Source organism: Vipera berus (assembly GCF_964194415.1).
Source record: "Vipera berus genome assembly, chromosome: 3".
NCBI lineage: Eukaryota > Metazoa > Chordata > Lepidosauria > Squamata > Viperidae > Vipera > Vipera berus.
In genome coordinates this window covers 157,185,842-157,209,137 of record NC_138204.1, presented here as the reverse complement: position 1 = coordinate 157,209,137, position 23,296 = coordinate 157,185,842, and the positions used below count along the sequence as shown (strand labels likewise).

The window sequence follows — 23,296 nt, the reverse complement described above, 5'->3', positions numbered from 1 at the left end:
CATCTGAATGTAAATCACGTGACCATGGGGATGCTGCAACGGTCATAAGTGTGAAAAATGGTCATAAATCACTTTTCCCAATGCCGTTATAACTTTGCATGGAACTGTTGTAAGTTGAGGACTACCTGTACTCTGAATAGTGAAAATGGGTTTTAATTGTTAAAACATTCCATAATTTACAGTTTTTTGTCAGTTAGACCAGGGGTTCCCAAACCCCAGTCCGCGGTCCAGTACTGGAACTGTGCCATGCAGCTGGAGGTGTACTAAAAATGTGTCTTCTACCTCCAGGAATGTGGCAAGTCTGCAGGGGTCTGGGCAGGGATGGGAGAGTGGCAGGGCAAGGTCCTCCGACGGCTGCGTTTACAACTGGTTTGTAACATCTGAGCTCTGCATCCTTCCTCCTTTCCCTCCTCCTGCTTTTTCTGCTCCCTCTTCTTCTGCCTCCTCCTTCTCTTTCTGGTCCCGCTCCCTCTTCTTCCTCCTTCTCTTCTTTCTCACTTTCCTCCTCTCCCCCTCCCGGCATCCCATCTGGGCTCCTGCTCCCTTCGTGCAATTCTCCAAATTTGCAAGACAAACGTGCGCCAGCTCAGCTTGTAACCGGGAGTTCCCCCAAAGCCTCAGAGGGGGACCCCCTCCCCAGAGTATGTGTGTGTGAGGGTGTCTTTCTCAGAGTGCAAATAGAGGCAGGAGAAGCTACCTTTCACCTTAAGCACTGTGTCTCCAAGGGATTCTTTCTCTCGTCTGCACCTTTTCTAAGACCTCCACTGCACTTTTATTTCTGATGCTCCAGGTGCTTTGTGTTTTGGCAACATCCTGCCTGCTTTTCGAGGTTTAATTTGGTGCAATTGTGTCTGTGTGTGTGTGTTTTCCTCCTTTCTTCATGAAGCTCTGCAAGTCTCCAAGCCAAGCAGGCTACTACCTGGCTTACAATGGGGGAGGGGAGAATCTACATTTCCCCTTAAGTACTGTGTCTCCAAGAGAATCCCTCTCTCATTTGCACCTTTTCCAAGGCTGCTGCACTTGCTCAGTGCTGAGTTCTGTTCTCGTTCTCTCTCTCTCTCTCTCTCTCTCTCTCTCTCTCTCTCTCTCTCTCTCTCTCTCTCTCTCTCTCTCTCTCTCTCTCATGTTTTTTCCCCTCTCTGTTTCTCTTTTTTGAATGGTTTTTTTCATCACTTCCTCACCGTTTTGGGTCTTTGATTTGTTTTGCTGGAAGGCTGAGTTTAGGATTGTCTCTTTTCCTTCCCACTTTCTTACAGGTGGTCTAATCTAATACAGTAATAGAAATAAAGTGCATTATTTATTTGTTTGTTTATTTAGAAAATTTACAATAAATGTAATGCACTTGAATCATCCTGAAAACTCTCCCCCCCCCCAAATCCATGGAAAAATTGTCTTCCATGAAACCGGTCCCTGGTGCCAAAAAGGTTGGGGACCTCTGAGTTAGATTTTGTGTATATGCATGTATATGTATATGGCTTTTTACGTACACTCATTTGTTTGCTCAGTAATGGAGTCCTTGCATTTGTTCACTTCAAGGAATTATAATATATGTATGAATGCAGTATTTTCCTTCTTTAAGCACACTATTTAGATAGCTACTAAGTGTAGCGGCAGCCTGGTTTGTCAACTCAGATCTTGTTCACAGCACTTGAGTATAGGCATGAATATTTGAATTTAGCCCTTTGATTAATGTTGTGTTTAAGATGACTTGAATATTCTTTCGGTGGTGCTATGGTTATCATGTACTTCTCTTGCACAGTCATTGCTGTAATCCATTAATGGACATGCATGTCTGAATCAGTGTTCACTCCTACCATGTATCAAAATGTTAACAATAGGGAGCCATCTTTATACATTCCTCTATAGTGTAGAGAAATAGGAATATATGTATTGGAGCTCCATGTCTAATTTGCATTGCTTGCCCATGCATAATTAGTATAATTTAATAAAATTTGCATGTGTAAATTGTGATGTTCTTTGTGCCATCTCTATTGTGAAATTAAAAGTGGCAGTTCTTAAGAGGCTTTCTAGATTATCATTGGCTGACAGAGATAACTGCTTTTATATGGACTTCAGCTATAAAATGTTAAAAAATGTATGTACTGGCAGATAAAGGTCAGTTTCTTGGCAGGCTGTGAAATGTGATAAAGTTTTTCAGTTAGCTGGATTGACAAAAAGCCCTTGTATTATTAACCTCAGTTGTTCAAATTATGGGTAAGCCTTTTGAAACTATTGGAAGACACAACGAATGAGGTATATATTAAACTCTTTCTGAAACTTATATCATTTGTACAATTTTGTTTTTCAATTTGCAAGCTGGAAATGCCATTGTTATTAAAATCCAATTTTTCCAGTTTGGGAACTTTTCCAATAATTGTAAGACTGGGAAAAGAATGGTTAAGTGAGATTCTAGATGTTTTACAGCCTGCAGTTTTTCCACATATTGTAATTTCTGTACAGAAGTAAAATGGCTTGTATACCATATAACAAAATGTTGTGTGTCTCATAGATACCTACCATGAGTAGAAATCATGCTTGTGGCTATTACCCTGTATGTACACTCAGTTAAAAGAAGTCTGTCGATTGGATGAATGCCCCAGTGGATGATACACAGAATAAACTAGACAAGTGTCTCAAATGATTCTTCCCTCAGTGCAGCAATGACCTTAATTCTGTTCTAATGTACATATATTCTTCTCATTGTATCAGATTAAAGAATATATTATTCATAATGATAGTCGTATTTGCTCACTTTTACAGCATTCTGTTTTAGTCTGAATTTTGAGCAGCCAAGCTTTTCAACAAGGTTAGCCTTTTATTTGAATACTTTTTCTGCCTTCATCTCTGTCTGCTAATTGTGTTCATCGTAGTCACAATCGCATATTGTTTTGTAGAACTTTAAATTAAATTCCATGGCAAACTTGTGAGGTAGTTCTACATGCCCATTTTACAAGGTGACTTGAAGCTGACTTATCTGTGACCACACAATGAATGATTGGATTCACTTCTGATACTATCCCATTATTTGCTAAGTAAACCACAATTGACTTGGTTCCCACCACATGCTAAGTGGTTTAGCTTAGTCAATAGTGCTTTACAAACCACAATGGTTTACTTTGCACAAGATACCAAACCAAAAATAAACTATGTTTTCGTGTTACATAGTATGTGAAATCAGCCATTGTCCATGGAACTGAAGGGAAATGCATGGATGCAATTCATGCTGTCTCAGTTCATGTTCTATAGAGCAGTGGCCTCCAACCTTTTGGGCAACCAAGGACTAGTTCCGTGAAGAGAGGGTTTTCCTTGGACCAGAGGGGGTGTGGTTTGAATGTTGCCTGCATCCAGCGGATGGGCCTTTGCTTGTTTGCGCAGCCCGGTTTCTGGCATGCTGCGGCCCGGTGCCAGTCCACTGACCAGGTTTTGGGGACCCCTGCCATAGAAGACCTTATATTCTCTATGTATCCATTGAGACATTATTATGCCTAAATATGGAAATATTTCTTTCCTTCTAATTAAAATAGTTGATTTTATAGAGTGAATCGTTAATTCAAGTTGGCATTTATTTGTTTATCCCACCCTGGCAGAGTATCTGAATGCAGGCATTTACAAGTTATAGATCATGGAGTCTACATCCAGCTGGCCTAGGTTTATGTTTTATGTCACAACCAGAGGCTTGTTATTACTTTGCTATTAACTCTGTACTATATAGGACAGTATCTTGCAGACAGAAGGATCTGTCTTTTTGGCATTTATCCGCCTCTGTGGCACAAACAATCAAAGATGGTTTTTTCACAGAAAAATTACCTATTCCTCCTGCCTTCTTCCCCAAAAGCAGTACAATGTACCTTCCACTGGATTCAGTGTACTCAGGCTGATGCCATGGCTCTCCCCCCACCTTTTTCTTTTGTTTGTTGCACCTTGCTTCAGAACACCATTTTGTGTTTTGTGTTCTTTGACATAGCTGTCCTTGTACACAGAGTACCCAAGCAAATTATAGACAGGCTTGAAGGGGATAGGTATCAAAAGTGGTCTAAATGGCTTAAATAATTCCCTGCTGCAATACAAACTGTCTAGGGGCTTGACACAAAACATCTCCTGGTTCAAGATTTACTTTTATCACCTGTCACAGACCCTTGATTCAAGGGCAAGACAGCCGATCTTCACATGCAGTTTAGGAATCTTGGCCAGCTTAATAAGCCTCCCCACTCCCCTCATCTTCCAGGCATCGGGTGAATTGATATCCACCAGAGTGCTTTCCTTGTCTGACAGATGCTTGACAATGGGGGAGGACTGACTTTGTGCTTTACTACTATCTCTCCAATTCTTTCATTTTTCATGCTTTGTATATTTTTCTTCTGCAATGGGTCCTTGTAACTATTTATAAGAGTAGACTTCGAAGAATGGATTTCTGAAGATTTGGGATTTTCTTTCAGGCCTGATCCCAAAGAGGACTCCCTGCCCTTTGCTGATCTAGTTAGGATTGTTGTCTTACACAATGTAGTTTGGGTATAGATTTTACTCAGGCAGTTCACTTGAAGCAAAATCTGTATCCAAATTGGTCGTTTTGTGTGATTGCTTTTTTAATAAAAACATATGTTGCACATTCTTTTTACAGGGTCAGAGGGCTACATCCCCCACTCCACCAGGTTTTAGGATAGACCACAGTTGTTTAATGCACATTTTTAAATTATTCCCTCCCAAACCAAAACATTTTTAAAAAACCATACTCAGACCTTACCCCCATTCTCCTTAACATCATTACTGTTTCCAGGTCCTGTCCAGTGTAATTTTTGTGCAAAAACTTTATTATTTCCACTCATGATAGAAAGAGATCCATGTATCATTAAAGGCATGAACAGCAAATACAGATTCTAGCAAACAGATATTCAGGCAGATTGAAATTGCATATGTAATTCTTGCATATTCTCCTTTTTTGGCAGTAATTTTAGTACAGTAGAAGATAGAAGCTAAACAATATACATCAGGCAATGCAATTTCAAACCCTTAAAACTAAAATCTTTCCCACCATGTGGGTCTGCAAAGGGCTACACATCCTTCCCATTAGTGCCTTCACAAATAGGTTTACGAAGACTCATAACATATATCTGATTGTCAGTCACAATACTGTTTTATGGCTTATGAGGTGTACAGATATGTTGGGGATCATTTCTGGTAGGCATTTCTTTCCTCACCTGGTATCTATATGTAGAAAATAAATAAAGCATTATTCAAGATTGATGCTTAGATGACACGGGCCATCCCTATCGATAAATTGTCCTCCCAAGTTATATTCTTTTTAACATAACTTTTCTGGGTTGAACCAGATGATTAAATAGGCTTTAACTTTGCAAACTGAAAATGATTATCCGTTAAGTTTTAATAATTTCTGTATTTTGAAACAAACTTAGTTAACAAATAGTCTCCCTGAATGTTGACCGTCACTGCCACTGTGTTTTTAAAGTGAAATATGCACATATTATAGCATGGATAATTTCATTCATGTTATTATTGTGCCATTCATTATTTATAGTTTACTTATATAAAAGTAAGATTCACCTACGTCCTATTGTATCAGCTTGTCCTACCAATTACAGCAGAGAGGATATGCCCCAGATTCCTTCCATTAAACAATGTCATCTTGTTGGAGGTTATAGCCATTTTTTCTCAGTAATGGCACCTGCCTTATGGAAAAATATTTTCCCAGAAATTAGGATGCCTCGGACTCTGTTTGCCTTTTGTAAGGGGTTACAAATTTGGCAGTTACTCCTGGCATTAGCCACATAGTTAGGTGAGATCTGCTGGTTACTATGGTATATTGTTCTTGACTTGAATTGTGCTTATGTCCCTGAGTGTTTGGTTATGTAATTATCCCCATGGTTTTAACACTTTTAGGAAACGGAATAGAATAGAATAAAGCTGGAAGGGACCTTGGAGGTTTTCTAGTCCAAGTTTTCTAGCTCAAGCAGGAGAAACTATACCATTTCAGATAAGTGACTGTCTGTTTTTTTCTTAAAAACCACCAGTGATGGGGCACCCACGATTTCTGAAGGCAAGATGTTCCACTGGTTAATTGTCCTCATTGTTAGGAAGTTTCTCCTTAATTCCAGATTGCTTCTCTCTTTGATTAGTTTTCAACCATTGTTTCTTATCCTGCCCTTTGGTGCTTTGGAGAATAATTTGACCCCCCTCTTCTTTGCGGCAGCCCCTCAAATATTGGAATATCGCTACCATGTCACCCCTATTTCTTCTTTACTTTAGACTAGCCAAACCCAAATCCTGCAGCTGTTCTTCATATGTTTTAGTGTCCAGGCTTTTGATCATCTTAGTTGCTCTTCTCTGAACTTTTTCCAAAGTTTCAACATCTTTTTTGTAGTATGGTGACCAAAATTGGTTCCAATATTCCAGGTGTGGTCTTACTAGGGTTTTATAAAGCGGTACAAATACTTCATGTGGTCTTGATTCTATGCCTCTTCTGTTTATTCAACTCAGGATTGTATTAGCTTTTTTTGGCCACTAGTTCATATTCAAGCGATCATCCACTAGGATTCCAAGGTCCCTCTCACAGTTATTGTTTGGCTGGCTGGCTGGAGAAGAGTTATAAATACATCTTGCAAAATATATGTTGTAGATGATTGGTTAGTTGTCATATGTAATAAGCCAGTCAAGTAATGTGTTACAGCATTATTTACATCTACCTACTAAGAAGAATGTGCTACTGAAGAAGATTCAAGGGTTCAACTGAACAGTCTTCATAGTTCTTTTCCTCAGATATTGTATTGGGATCAGTGCAGGTAAAACATCCCCTTTTTCTGACTGTTGCTACTCATTTGGGCCATTCCTTCACCTGGTCCATCTTTTTTCCTAGAGACATTTGGCCTTTTATGTTATCCTTAATCAACCTAAATACCATTGCTAGCTACATTAACATATTGCTGACAGTGCTTTTGATCTTTTAATTATAAATAATGAACCAGGTTCTGGACTTGGGGTTAGGTAGACTCCTCTTGTTATCACAGGTAGTTACAATGAGTTGGGCAACAGGGAAAGGTAAGGTAAGCAAGGGGTAGGTGAAAATGAAGCACACATTGAAACACAATTTCCTGTTCTTGTGTACATACATGAGAAGTCACAATACAAGTATGAAAGGCAGAGCATAAATTGTGAAATTACGATGAATATTTCATCATTTTGGCCTAACTGTATTAAAAACAAATACCGCTGCTTGTGATCCCTTGGCTTCTTATGTTCAAATTCCCTTATATTTTAAGCAAAATTTTATTTTATTTTTTAATTTCACTGCTGTTGCTTAATAGGGTTGGGAGGAAGGTAGTAAAAAGCGTGTATAAAAATAGATAGGTGGTGATCTACATAGCTAACAGAAATGTAAAATTGTGTGAGTGTGTGTGTGTGTGCAAGAGAGAGGGAGTAAGAGAGCGCACGTATGTGCACACATGTATATCAACTTTCATGAGGTATGGAGAACTTGATGAATATGAAAGCCAAGCTTCATACACATCGCAATTCTGAGGCAGTTACTATGAAGCTACAGAAATAGCTTCCAACAGTTTGTGCCTTTGTTCAAAGTGTCTCATGAATTTTTGAAGTCAGTGGCTTATGTGACCTACACCGATCCTGTTTGTGTGATCAGTTCCATTTGCTCATTTCAGTCTTGCACATCTAGGAATTTATAGGTCAACGTAATAAAGAGAGAAAATTTAATAATATATGTATTTTATCCAGATGAGTGGCTCACTTTGCGTTTCTATTTCTCATGTGAACTGCACTTTGACTTTTAATGTGCAGTTACATTACTTGGCACTGAATTTAATGTAATATGTAGCCTTGTTCTTTCACCCCCCAGCCCAGTGCAAAAAAAGAAAAATATTCCATATAAAGTATAACTAACCCAGTATGCTTTGTGCTTTTTCATTAAATGCTTATTAGGAGAGAATGTGATGTTTGAAGAGAATTGTTATTAACTTCTAACAAAGCCAGTATTTGTAGGAATGTTCAAAATCTAATTACATGAGATTTTCAATGGTAGGTTTTATTGGAAGTAAGCTATCTCACCAACTTTCCTGAATACTGACCATTCTCTCTCTCAAAAAAATTGTCAGTTTGTTCTTCATTCTTCCTGTATTGTTGGAAGAAGACTTTCATTTGTTTCAGATTAATCTCAGTGGATCCTTCTTGTGGTCCTCTATAGTTTCTGCTCAAGATATTTTTCATTTGCATCTCTTTTCATGCATACATTTCCTCTCTTCATTAAATAGAGCAGGAACACCATCTTGAGTGAAACCTCTGTGTACACAGATCAGGGAACTATGTATGACGATCTGGATTTCAGATGCAATTTGCCCCATTCAGAAGCAAAAACTATAAAGGCTTGTATATTGCTTTATTTGTTTGTTAACTTTTTAAAATGTTTTTTAAAAAATAAAAAAAATGGAATCAGTGGGCCTTGAAAGCAATAATACCAGCAGAATAAAACAAAATGAGTAGTAACATTAGAACATACTGAAAAAAATAATCTGCAGGTTAAAAAAAAAGTTGTCGTCATCATCATTATCGTCACCACCATCATCACCATTGTCTATCCACAGCAGAACCAAGGCCTCTTCTGCATGTTTCCAATCAATATGGTCTTGAGTTTTCATTTGCCAGTTGGACTTGCAATACTTGCTGATGTCGTTGCTCCATCTTGTTTTAGGTCTCTTTTGTGGAAGCTTTTTATCAAGTATTTAACTTTTGTATTTTTGGTTTTTAATTACCCTGTAAACCGCCCTGAGTCCTCCGGGAAAGGGTGGTATATAAATGTAATAAAGTAAATAAATAAATAAATAAATAAATAAGTGGAATCCATAAAGTAGAATCATAGGAAAAAAAGTACAAGCATTTCTCTCTCTCTCTCTCTCTCTCTCTCTCTCTCTCTCTCTCTCTCTCTCTCTCTCTCTCTCATATCATGTATTGATCATGCACACCTTATACACTTGATGGGCACAAAAGGAAAGCCTTTTTTCTCTCTATCAGAGTTACAAAAAGTATAGTCTACTTTCAAATCCCTGATGATTCCTTCCAATTCTGTCCTATTCTAGGTTTGTTAGCTGTGCCCTTTGCAACAGCTATTGAGAGCAATTGGAACAACATGAGCTTGCACATTATCACTAGTATAAAAAAAAATCTGGTTTATCATTTCATGAGAATATGGCCACTGAATTGATATTTACCAGAGTATAGTCACCATCAATACATATTTGAAAGTAGGGTATATTTTTTTGTTCCAGAACATAATAATTTCTCATGAAACACTATTGCAGTCATCCATTCGCCCACGAACACACACACACACACACACACACACACACACACCCCTCTAAGAAATCATGAAAGTGAATTTTTGAAAGTGACACATGTTATTTCTCCTGTTACTTTCACCCAGGACCTTCAACACAGATTATCATATTAAGGCTATGTGCAAATTATTTGTAAATGTGCAAATTAGGTTGTTTAATATATGCATAAATTTGGCAGAGCTACTTTGCTATAAAGGAAATTTTATATTAAGCTGTTGTAAAAGGTATACTAGCAGAACTGCTCTCAAAGCTGTCTTTGATTCAGAGGAATGAGTAGATTATTTGGGGCTAATACAGTGCTTATTCTTATTTTCTCTTTTTCTGATTGAGCTACTGCCATTATTTTGTTCTTCCAGTCTCTTTCCAGTCAAATGCTTCTAGTTATCCACATGTATTATTGTGTGATAAATTGTTGAACATCTGTTCAGTCTGAAAACTAACTCAGTCCTGTCTTTTGAAATTATGTTGGCTTAAGATCTGAAAATAGGAAAAGACATTCACATTCATATGTGGAGACCTACCTGGGGATAAGGTTCAAAATATAGCATCACATTTTTTAAAAAGTAACTGTTACTGTGAATCTACTTTATGGTTTAGGCACCGTCTATTAGCATACACCTATAACCACATAAATGGTACTAGTGAATGTTAAGTTATTCATAAAAAATCTGTTACTATGCTTCAAGTTGTAACAAAGATTGATCTCCACCATATTGTTTTCTAAAAGCAGATAAACATCCAATAGAATAGCATTTATGCAAATTAATTCATAGTAGATGATTTGTATGGCTGCTAAATACATACAGTTTAACACAACTAGTGGTTTTATGGAAATGACAAGCCACAGTGATAATAGAATCATTTAAGCCAGAGAAAAACAGTTAATGTATGTAATACACACAATAAAGTAAGTAAAATAATTTGCATTTAAGTTGTATATTTTTTTAAAACTTCCTTTTCTCACTCTTGTTAGATCATCGTTAAACAGAAAAAAAAGAATAGCCTTGCTTTTTCTACTTCTAAATATGAATCACTTTTATTTTCTTTCAGGAGAGAAGCCATTTAAATGTGATGAATGTAACTTTGCCTCCACAACCCAGTCCCATCTGACACGACACAAACGTGTACATACTGGGGAAAAACCCTACAGATGTCCTTGGTGTGACTACAGGTACAGAGATTGATAGTGACAATATAGAATTGGCAGAAGATCTGATTAGTCAGAGGATTTCATACAAACTGACAAATAATGTATATTGTAATGACATCCTCACTGGCACAGAATTTAACAACGTTAAGAAAGGACTTTGTCCAGTTTTGTGTGGGGAGCCTTGTTTAGAAGACTTTTATATGTATCACGGAGGTGCTAATGCTGCTTATTTCGCAGATGCTGTGAAGTCTGTTAGAATTCTCTGTGGAGGGACTGTTGATCTGCATTGCCTTTTCAGATCAGGTGCGGTTTTGGAAAAAAAATGTTTGAGTTGCAGCCATGACACTAAAAAAGAAAGTCCCCAAAGAATTAACAGGCCCATTGTCCATTAAATATTTTAAACTGAAGCACCTGCCTGTCACTTTAACAATACGGGTTTGGTTTATTTGCTGTAATGTTGTTGTTCCCAGCATTTCATCCTCCCCATGGAACTACTGAAAATATTCTGCGTGATTCATAGCCAGGAATTGATATCCTTGTCTTAATTAGGAGAGGAATTGAGGGGCTATGGGTTTACTATCTTTCCAATTGATATTGAAACACAGCTTGTCCTTAACAGATATTAGAGGTCACTTCTTCCATGAGTGGAAATGTTAATTCCAAAATGTTTTTGCTGATCTAAACATGAAGTTGTTTTAAATCTACCATGTTGGGTGAGATGGAGATAGAAAGGTGACAAGAAAGGAAATTGCTTATGTCCTCTTTTTCAAAAATTTGCCTTCATGGCCTCATTATCCCATGTTCAACTCAATAGTAAACTATGTGATTTCTTAGAACTAATTCTCTTTCTCTTAGAGTCTTTGTTACTAGGAATAAAAACAATTTGGAACCTTAGAAATGAACTGACTTTAAATAAAAGTCAGATTCAGTTCTTGGGAATATATTTTGTACAGTACAATGAAATTTTAACAACCAATTTTTCACAAAAAGTAGAACATTGACTTATTTTAAGTCACTGATACACCTTTAATAAAGAGCTACTAATGCTACAGAGGCTGCATTATGTAAGCTGCCATCTGCTTGGCGATTTGTTTTGCTTTGTTCTATTTTGTGAAATAGCCAAAGCAAAAATAGGAAAAAGAAAACGGCTTTTTTATACGTTAGAAATTTATAAAGTCAGATTTACAAACTGCATTGATTTTACAAATGTACCTTTCTAAAAATACGTCATATGTAAAGAATATAGCCTACAAACCTAAGGGTATGTAGCATGCATTTTTAATATACTTACATGTTCTGAAATACAATATTATGCATTTATAATGTATTATATTCTAATTAACAATGCCTGGTACAATACCTCTGATATCAAATGCAGAAGGATTCATTGTGTATTTTCAGTGATACTGAGAGTAGCTTTGTCATGGTAGATGATTTTACTGGAGAATCCATAATTTCTATTTATTTTGTAAGTACTTATATCTTTTAAAGTGAAAAACCATATTGTAATAAGTTGTTCTATGCATGAGAGAGTAGTTAGAACAAAACCAAAATTGAAGATGTTCTTTTTAAACTAAGTCAATTTCAGATTATTTTATATGCCAACAAATGTACTTCTTCCTGTGGTTTAGCAGAGGACATGTTGACTTTACTTATGCCTTCATTAAAGAACACATTAAAATATGTACTAGTTACTGTATATCATTATAACCAATATATCATTGTTAATCTTTATCTTCCAATTGTTCACTAAAGTACAGGTAATAATTTCTTATTTACAAATACTCTTAAATTTATTTATTTTCAGGCAGAATGGTATATAAATATTTAATGGTCATATAAAATAATGACTAAGTTGAAAATAACATTAGAATAACTTTTTGAACAAAAATATGAACAAATCTTCCGCCAAAAGCTTGTTCTCATCTTGCTTAAAACTACTTCCATTTGGATCAATGATTGATACTTACAGTATTTTAAAGAGCAGTAAGGTAGTAGGTAACTATATGAAATAGAAATCTGGGTACACTGTACACTCAGACTTTTTTATATGTTGGTATTGAATGCCAGACGGGGCTATAGAAAACCATTGTCGTCTATGACAATTTCTGACTGAGAACTCCAAAGTTGGTATGCGTAAGTGAGAGTTAAATAGGAAAGAGTTAATCTGTTAAACTTATTAAAGAGTTAATAACTTTTCTTATTTGGTTACTGTTGCACAGCCTACATAGACTTGAGAAGGAAGAGATATATATCTTGTGTGTGTTCCATCTTCATTTTTGCTAGGATAAAATTTAGAATAGAAATCAGTGAAAAAGCTTCATTCTTCTTCTAATTTTGTGTATTAGAAAAAATATACCAGAGATCCAAGTTAGTTATCTACAATAATATATTAAAAATAGTAATATCTTTGGCACAGCTTTGTATATAGTCTTAACACAGAAATAATTGTTGCATCTTATTTATTCTTGCTCTCTACAATTTCTGGACCTCTATTAGAGTTGCTATTTCATATGCTGGCCTTTATATGGTTTATGATTTTATAAATTTCAGCCAGTTCTTCTATTAAAATTTAAAGAAGCAAAGATAGATTTCAAGTCCAGACAAACTGAATTGTCAATGTAACATTTGGAAAAGTCATCTGGGGTTAGGGTTAGGGTTGGACCCCTGTGAGGTCTGGCCTTAAAACCAACATGGCAGTTCAACTCAGAGCTCCTCCTTATACCACTTTGCTTTCCATCTGATTTCCCGAAATGTCCTAATCATATTGCATGGGGAAAACCCCATTAGAAATGGAAAAGTCATCTGGGGTTAGCCTTATAAATTGATCCCCGTGAGGTCTCCCCTTAAAACCGATGTGACAGTTCAACTTTGAGCGTCTTATGCCTAGGGGATCAGTTTGCTTTATGGTTGGCCCACTGAGATACCTGTGCACATTGCATAGGAAAACCCCATTGCAAATGGGAAAATCATCTGGGTTAGGGTTAGGCCCCCATGAAGTCTGACCCCAAAACCAACATGGTGGTTTAATTCAGAGCATCTCCTTATGCCTAGAGGACCAGTTTGCTTTCTATTCGACCTCCTGAGAGGTCTCTTATCTTCTTTGGGAGAAGAAGAATAAGTTACTTGCATTGCTTGCATATCATACTATGTAGAAAAATCACAATGGGGTAGCATTAAAATTGCTCTGATTCTTATTATGCCCTCTTTTCTTTTCTTTCAAGTATTCATATGGTAATTACCTTGTAAAGAAATGTTTATGGGAAACCATGATTATCCCTTAAAACAACTTGTTCAGTTGTGAGCGATTCCCTTCCCTTCCCTTCCCTTCCCTTCCCTTCTTTTTCTTAAAAATACTGGATATTAACTCTGTTTATCAAATCACATATCAAGGATAGGATGGGTAAATATGTTATTTTTTTAAAAATCATGCAACCTTAATAATATTTAGCAGCAGCAGCAGCAGCAGCAGCAAAAAAAAATCCTTTAAAGGCTTTCCACCATTCTGTGTCAACTATATTTTGGGTCAAGCACCTTTCAGAAAAATAAAACAGATGTTACAGAAGTTATAAGATGAATTCTGTATACAGTACTATACTTCATATCTTTCTATTACCACATTTTATATTCTGTGTTGTATTAGCATATTAGCTCTGCTTTTCCTTCTCATTTAATCTGTGGATGGCTTTGATCCATTGCTTCTTGGTTTCTGAACCATTTCTTACAGATTTCATTTTTCCTCTTATATTTCCAGAAATACTACCCAACAATCCTGATCTCTATATTTAAAATAGGAGCATAAGATTAAATTGGACTAGTTATCTAGTTTAATCTTATGCTTCTATTTTAAATATAGCAGAGCATTTGGGCTTATTGCACAGTACCAGGAATGTCATTCATTATTTTACAAGTTTAAAAAATGCAGAAATGTACTTGCTTCCTACTACTTTTTATTAATAAGATGTTTGTATTTGTTCCATACTTTTTTTTACAAGATCCAGCTGCAGTATGGAGACTTTTGCTAATGGCAGCTACTCAATACACCTACACACACACACACACACACACACTCACTCACTCACTCACTCACCACACCAGTGTATATCATAGTGTATATCATAGTGATGAAGCAAAAAAACTTTAGCACAATTCAACTTTCCACTATTTTATACAGTTTAGCACTTGTTTGGACAGCTTATTTCATGTGTTCTCCATTTATAAATATGAAAATGTCCATCTTAAACAAATTTAGAGTGGCATTTTTACTGATGCTATTCCACAAGAAAAAAGGGAGAATTGATTACTGTGTATATTATGTATGCTAATACTTCTGTAAAATAATTTTGTAAACCAATATCATTCCCAATATTTTTTTTCTTGCTATCCCCCAGAGGCTTCTAGATTGGTAATTCAAGTTTTTTTCATTTTGGATTAATTGTGAAGAGGTCTTCAGAATAATTAGAAAATGTTTGCCTTTTAACTCAAGTCAGTTTTTTTGTTCAGGATGTACAGTGTTATATATGTTATTACATTTGAGTTAACAAGTGTGTTTATATTTTTCTGAGATCATATTACAGGTGTTTAGTGTTGGGTTTAAAAATATATATATATAAATGTGTTTTGTGATATAATTATAATTGTGATTATAATTAAAAAGTAAATAAGCCCTGAGATCATCATGTAATTAGTGTAACCATTTTGAAAATCAAATGACCTTACTACTTTCCAAATAAGAATCAAAATAAACATGTTTATGGTTCTTTAATCTCTATTCCCATTATGGAAGGACCACATAATTATCTTTAGGGATGGTCATTCTACATGGAATATCTCTGGACAGTCCCTTGTGTAGTAGTTAGCTTTTATTTTATATACATGGTGGTAGAAATGCAAGCCTTGCTAAGAAAAACATAAACTATCTTTTGACAGTACTATTTTGGCAGTATTCCCCAAGCAGTTGAGCTATTATCATGTAATGAAGTTGTTGTGTGTGTTTTCAAACTCTGTGGAGATAATGTTGCAGCTTGCCTTTTGTTTTGTTTTCCTCCACTATCAAGGTTTCAGAAGGAAAAAAGATGGATATTACTATTTCACACCTGTCTCTAAGTCTAAAGGGGACTTAAGAATAGATAACTTTCAACCATTGTTAGGCTTCTTTATATTTCTAGTAAAAAATAATTGAGTTTATTATGTATAAGATACATAAAAGTTTCTATGGTGTAGCGGGCTGCAATATGACAAAGGGAAATAAAAAGAGAAAAGGAGAGCAAAAAGCAGAATTAGAATACTCGATAAAATCCTATTTAAATTTTTATGTAATAAATTTATAGATGAATTAAACTAAGATAATGGTTATGGGATTAATATTCCTTTCTTGGGGATTATGTTTATCTCAGTGAATACCAAGTTGTTGTTCCTTAAACCCCTTAAATTGTCTTTTGTATTGACAGAATAATCTCTCTCTCTGTCTCTCTCTATCTCTCTCTTTCTCTCTCTCTCTCTCACACACGCACACATACATACACACACACACACACGTATACACTACAGAATTGTAGAGTTTATATAAGTTTGGAACATATAACTCATCTAAGCATATATGTACATAAAGTAGAGATAGATGTATGGTATAGACCACGGGTCGGCAACCCGCGGCTCCGGAGCCGCATGCGGCTCCTTGAGCCGTCTCCTGCGGCTCCCAGCCGCCCGGTGCGCGCGCACCTCTTTGAACGGGCAGTGGTGCGCGCGCACCTCTCCAAATGGAGAGTGGCACCGCCCGTTTGGAGAGGTGCGCGCGCACATCTCCGAATGGGCGGAGGTGCGCGCGCACCTCCCCAAACCTTTGGAGAGGTGCGCGCGGACCTCCGCGCGAACGGGCAGCGGTGCCGCTCGTTGGGAAAGCTGCCGCGGCCCGTTTGCAGGCTGCCGAAAGCGGCAGCTCTGCAAACGGGCCGTGGCAGCTTTCCCAACAAGCAGCACCGCTGCCCTTTCCAAGAGGTGCGCGCGCACCTCTCCGAATGGGCTGAGGTGCGCGCGCACCTCCCCAAACATTTGGAGAGGTGCGCGTGGACCTCCGCGCGAACGGGCAGCGGTGCCGCTCGTTGGGAAAGCTGCCGCGGCCCGTTTGCGGCTCCCAGCCGCCCGGTGCGCGCGCACCTCTTTGAACGGGCAGTGGTGCGCGCGCACCTCTCCAAATGGAGAGTGGCACCGCCCGTTTGGAGAGGTGCGCGCGCACATCTCCGAATGGGCGGAGGTGCGCGCGCACCTCCCCAAACCTTTGGAGAGGTGCGCGCGGACCTCCGCGCGAACGGGCAGCGGTGCCGCTCGTTGGGAAAGCTGCCGCGGCCCGTTTGCAGGCTGCCGAAAGCGGCAGCTCTGCAAACGGGCCGTGGCAGCTTTCCCAACAAGCAGCACCGCTGCCCTTTCCAAGAGGTGCGCGCGCACCTCTCCGAATGGGCTGAGGTGCGCGCGCACCTCCCCAAACCTTTGGAGAGGTGCACGTGGACCTCCGCGCGAACGGGCAGCGGTGCCGCTCGTTGGGAAAGCTGCCGCGGCCCGTTTGCAGGCTGCCGAAAGCGGCAGCTCTGCAAACGGGCCGTGGCAGCTTTCCCAACAAGCGGCGCCGCTGCCCATTCCGAGAGGTGCGCGCGCACCTCTCCGAACGAGCGGAGGTGCGCGTGCACCTCCCCAAACCTTTGGAGAGGTGCGCGCGGATCTCCGCGCGAACGGGCAGCGGCGCCGTTGTTAAGCGGTGAGAGGGCAGACGAAAGAAAGCATGCTGTATTCTCATCTTCGCCGTTTCGAAATCCCTGAATCTCTCTTCTTCCACCGACCCCCCCCCGCCCCCGGGCACGCCAAAGAAACCAAACAGAGCCAAATCAGAACCTCGTCAAAACGGGATAGAAAACCAAAAATGTCCCAAAAAGTTGAAATGATTCGCCTTTTAAAAGACACGCGTTCCTCAAGCCCAGCTTTAAAGCGGTCTCAGCCTCACCGAGTATATCGGGGGACGCTCTCTCCCCTCCCTCTTGCGCGAATCCTTTATCATCAGGACGCGATTACACACGAGTCGTTCGAGGCGGGCAAAAAAAAAAAAAAAACCCGACGCAGCCTCGGGACGGTGAGGCCGGTCCAAAGCTGACAGTTCGGCTCCCTCAACCCCGTAACGCAATCAAGGGGAAGCAGGAGATCATAAAGGCTGCGGTCCTACATTGCTCAGTCGACCCAAAGCCCTATCAACCATTTTATGGCTGGCGACGAGCGGGAACGCAGCTGGAGCGTGGAAAGCAGCTTTGCAACTGACAAAAATATTCCCCAGTAACCGAAGCGCCGTGAACTGCAGTCCCCGACACTATTAACATGCAACCAGTGTGGGTGCAACTACTGCCCTTCCCCCTCTCCCCACCCCGTATCGTGGATCTCTTTTCCTTGGCGGAGTTATCTTGGGAGTCGCTGCAAGCAGCAAATCTTTTTAAGATGTTTCTGACAGAGGCTTGAGAGTGGGGATGGGGACAGGAACTACACCTGGGGTGTTGGGAATTATTTTCTCCTTTATTCAGAATTACGGATCCATTTACTTCCAGCACCGGATCAGTGGTGCCAGCGCCGTTGCCATGACAGCAGGAGGGGCAGGGCCCCCGCGATTTACAACCCCCCCCTTCCCCACCCAAACGAGCAGCCCCGGGAAAGTGGCTTCGGGACTTCTTTTTCTTGCTTCTAAGCGTAGGTACCAATCTGGGAAAAGTAACGCGCGCGTCTTTCTCGTCTCCCGCCACGCCTCCCATTGGCGTCTGCTACGGCATACATGGGAAAAGCGAAGTTAGCTGGGGCGGTTCCCCGCGGCGGAGAGATTCTTGAACGGGATTCTTGAATCCGCGGTCCATCTTGGCTCCTCTCGGGGAGGGGGGAGGCGGCTGTGTAGCCGGCACCATGGACGAGGCCTACGACGTGATCGTGCTGGGCACCGGCTTGACCGTGAGTCCTTCGGAGCCACTCACCCTGCCTCTTCCTCTCCCCATCCCGGCATCTTCCACCCCTTGCGCCCCTCCGTGCAATTTTGCATTCCTTTCCCTCCGGCTCCTGCATCCATGTCCGTCATCAGCAAACCATCACACATTAAAAAAAATGGCAACCGCGCGCGTCCTCGCATGCGCAAGAAAAACCCGTTTTGCACATGCGCAAAACGTTTTTTGCGCATGCGCATGCATGGACGCACGCATGCGGCTCCCACTTTCTTTTATGTGTCATGGAACCGGTTCCCAGTGGCTCTTTACCTTTTTTAGGTTGCCGACCCCTGGTATAGACAGCTCTTTGGAATTATACACCCGTGATAAGCAGCCATTTTTTTTCTTTCTCTCTCCACCTCTTCCCTTTTTTTCAACTAATGACAAGTGGCAACAGGCATTTTGAATTATTGCTGAATGAAGCAACAGACCTCTATTTTGATTATCAAATTGAGTCAATCAAACCAAATAGAAAACTATACAAACATAAAAATTGTTCGGGGAATTTTAATCTCAAGAGAGACAAAAAAATTAAATTTCCCTATTACATTTATATGTCTAAATAAGCATTTCTATGTAAGACAGTAATTTATTAGAAATTACTTTGTTAATATAATTAACCATGAAAAACAAATGTGAGTAAAATCTTTAAAGGATTCTTCAACAGTTTTTCAGTGTTATTTCACATACTGTACTTTTAAGTATAAGTGATCCAAAATATAAGAACAAAAATTGAATTAATACATTTTTGTTGTGCCATTTCATAAGTCTCAGGAAAAGGGACAATACCAGACATAAGACAAGTTATGTAATTGGAATTAATTACAAATGATTCCTATAAAGAAATATATTATACAGGCAGTCCTCAACTTACGACCACAATTGAGCTGCTAAGTGAGAAATTTGTTAAGTGACTTTTGCCCCATTTTACAACTTTTCTCACCACTTTTGTTAAGTGAATCACTGCAGGTCTTAAATTAATATCATGGTTGTTAAGTGAATCAGGTTTCCCCAAAGACTTTGCTTGTCAGAAGATCGCAAAAGCTGATCCCATGACCACAGGATGCTGCAACAGTCATAAATGTGCCAAGCATCTGAATTTTTATCATGTGACCATGAGGATGCTGCAGTAGTCATAAGTGTGAAAAATGGTCATAAGTCACTTTTTCATTTAGTGACAGTTCACTAAATGAACTGTTGTAAGTGTAGGACTACTTGTATATTCTGTAAAATGTTTTAAACAATACAATAGAATAGGTTTAGGAAGGTCTCTCAGAATGTAAATCAACCTTAGAGTTAAATTTATCTTAACTGCATTTATGTTACTATCAAATCTCAAAACAATCTTAAACCATCCATCGAGTTTATTATTATTATTATTTGTTGTTGTTGTTGTTAGCTGCGAAGTCGTGTCCGACCCATCGCGACCCTATGGACAACATTCCTCCAGGCCTTCCTGTCCTCTACCATCTTCTGGAGTCCATTTAAGCTCACGCCTACTGCTTGAGTGACTCCATCCAGCCACCTCATTCTCTGTCGTCCCCTTCTTCTATTGCCCTCGATCTTTCCCAGCATTAGGCTCTTCTCCAGTGAGTCCTTCCTTCTCATTAGGTGGCCAAAGTACTTGAGTTTTAGCTTCAGGATCTGGCCTTCTAAAGAGCAGTCAGGATTGATCTCCTCTAGGACTGACCGGTTTGATCGCCTTGCGGTCCAAGGGACTCGCAGGAGTCTTCTCCAGCACCACAGTTCAAAGGCCTCAATTCTTTGGCGCTCAGCCTTTCTTATGGTCCAACTTTCACTGCCATACATTGCAACTGGGAAGACCATAGCCTTGACTATACGCACTTTTGTTGACAGGGTGATGTCTCTGCTTTTTAGTGTGCTGTCTAGATTTGCCATGGCTTTCCTCCCGAGGAGCAAGCGTCTTTTAATTTCTTGGCTACAGTCCCCATCTGCAGTGATCTTGGAGCCCAGGAAAATAAAATCTGTCACTACCTCCATTTCTTCCCCATCTATTTGCCAGGAATTGAGAGGGCCAGATGCCATGATCTTGGTTTTCTTAATGTTAAGTTTCAACCCAAGTTTTGCACTCTCCTTCTTCACCTGCAACAAGAGGCTCTTTAGTTCTTCTTCACTTTCTGCCATTAGAGTGGTATCATCTGTTTATTATTTATGTGCTTCAAAAATAACATAAAATATCAAATCAAATAAAGAAATCAGAATGCAGCCAAAAGGCCCAGTGTGTAGACTTGTCTCAGGTACTTCTATTTTTTTCAAATTACAGAGTAACCAGACAGGGTACGAAACTCATGTATCCATTAAATGAGTTTTAGGAAGATAAATTCCTGGTCTGCAAAATTTTTATATTATCTACAAAAATAATGTATCATCCCTAATATTATACACCATTCTCTAACCTGTCTATAGTCTTATGACAGGATGTCTGGTTATAAAAAAAATAACCCAACTCAAAATGAGTAGGGGGTTGTTACTGATGTTTAGGGAACTCTGGAGGTTTTCAGAGATGTTGCACCACAGATAATAAAAACCCCTTTTTGTGAAACTGGGGTCTAGGGATCTGTTGGATTGCAACTATTACATAGAAGCTTGCCTGACAGAGCTGATTGACTTTATAATCAAGATGACTATGTTGAAACCAATTGTTTTGGTTCTAGAGAATCTGTGCTGGACAATATAAATTCAGATATACTACACAATGATCAGTCAATCTGGGGATAATTATTAAAAAGTAATCTTCTATATCTGATTATTTCTTCTTCAACAGTTATTACTTTAGTAATAAAAATTGCAACATCTCCTGCACATTTAGAATTACCAATTTTGGAAACCTTCCCCATCAAAGTTTTGTATAAAAGCTGTTTTTATTTAAGAAATACTGTAAAAAAATAGGATATTCCCAACCTTTTAGACTTAAGGAATCACAAAGAATAGGTAAAAGGAAGCCTTCAGCTGAAAGGGCTTGAGTGGAGGGCAATCATCTGAAGGCTGAATAAAATTGACTTGCAGTATAATTGCAGCCATGTTTTGAATGCATTTTTGTAATGTCTTTTTCCCTTGAAAACTTTATAAGTATATTGAATGTAGCCAATAGGAAAACATTTTTTTTCAAAATAATTGCCAGTGAACTGTGAGTGAAAAGTGTCCTACATTTGCTGATAATAAGAAAAGGTGATGAAATCAAAGGAATGAGCAGGAGATGCAAATGGCTGCAGACATTCCTCTTGCAAAGCACAGCTGCTTTTGACAACTAGCTTTTGCTAGCTGTCCATTTGCTGGGTAAAATTAATCTTTTTGAAAAGCCTAAAGAGGGCATTCATTATTTCTTTCCCTGTCTTTTTTACCTTAACTCCAGTTTCTCTTCCCTGTATAGTCATCCCCTTCCCTTACTTTAACCCCACTGGTTTCCCACCCCCTCATCATCTGCCCACCCCCTCATCACCTGCATCTTACTGTATTTTACAAGTAATTGATCTGAATCAATGCATTTATTTACTTATTTATTCGTCCTAAGTCCATCCACATTTTGGAAAGTGGCTTCTGAAAGAGTGATATGATGTATTGTACGCAAACATACATGCTATATATGCACACCATGCTGAGCAGATGTAGGAGATAGAGGAAATGACCTTGAGGGACAGAAGGAAGAGGCACTACCAATGCAATAGTCAGATACCACTTTACAATGCCTTGGTAAGGCCACACTTGGAATACTGCATCCAGTTTTGGTCAGCACGATGTAAAAAAGATGTCGAGACTCTAGAAAGAGTACAGAGAAGAGCAACAAAGATGATTAGACGGCTGGAGGCTAAAACATATAAAGAACAGTTGCTGGAATTGGGTATGACTAGTTTAATGAAGAGAAGGACGAGAGGTGACATGATAGCAGTGTTCCAATATCTCAGGGGCTGCCACAAAGAAGAGGGAGTCAAGCTATTCTCCAAAGCAACTGAAAGCAGGACAAGAAGCAAAGGATGGAAACTAACCAAAGAGAGACGCAACCTAGAACTAAGGAGAATTTTCCTGACAGTTAGAACAATTAATCAGTGGAACAACCTGCCTCCGGAAGCTGTGAATGCTCCAACACTTGAAGTTTCTAAGAAGAGACTGGACAGCCATTTGTCTGAAATGGTATAGGGTTTCCTGCCTGAACAAAGGGTTGGACTAGATGACCTCCAAGGTCCCTTCCATCATCATCATCATCATCATCATCATCATCATTATTATTATTATTATTATTATTATTATTATTATTATTATTATTATTATTATTATTGGATTGATCCCGGGGCAGGAATATAACCAGAGTAAACATCTCAGACAACCCCATCCTTAGTTCTCATGAAGAGAGGGGAAGGCTGCATTCAGATGTACAAGATTCTGTTATGATAACTTTGCTATAAAAGTAATATTGACATTAGATTTCTAGTCTGATCTACCTGAAGGGCTGACAGCGAAGGAGTAATCTCAAGAGGTGGTTTCAGCTGTAGAGGGTCACTTTTATTAACAGTGCTATGCCCATCTATTTTTCTTTGGGGAAGGTTCTCTTCAATGTTTTTCTTCCTTTCTGATGAATACAAGGCTTAAAACTTTTCCAGACCTACCTACATCCCCATCTTTCAGCTGAATCTCCTTGACAATTGAAACATAGCAAATCAGCTGAATGAAAGAGAAATAGGGGAACAAGTAGAAGTTGGCAGGGTAAGAACAGGAAAACAGAAAATAGAACTGTACAGAAGATAATCTTAAAGGTGGACTAAGAAAGTACC

General features: G+C 39.1%; 1 protein-coding gene across 1 annotated transcript in view; it reads left to right on the top strand.

Moving 5' to 3' along the window:
• The window catches only part of ZNF407 (zinc finger protein 407), a 377,998-nt gene that overhangs the window by 233,088 nt on the left and 121,614 nt on the right, over positions 1-23,296 (top strand). Inside the window, exon 6 of the mRNA XM_081322718.1 lies at positions 10,407-10,527. Coding sequence (XP_081178844.1) covers positions 10,407-10,527 — 121 coding nt within the window. The remainder of the gene's footprint in view (positions 1-10,406; positions 10,528-23,296) is intronic.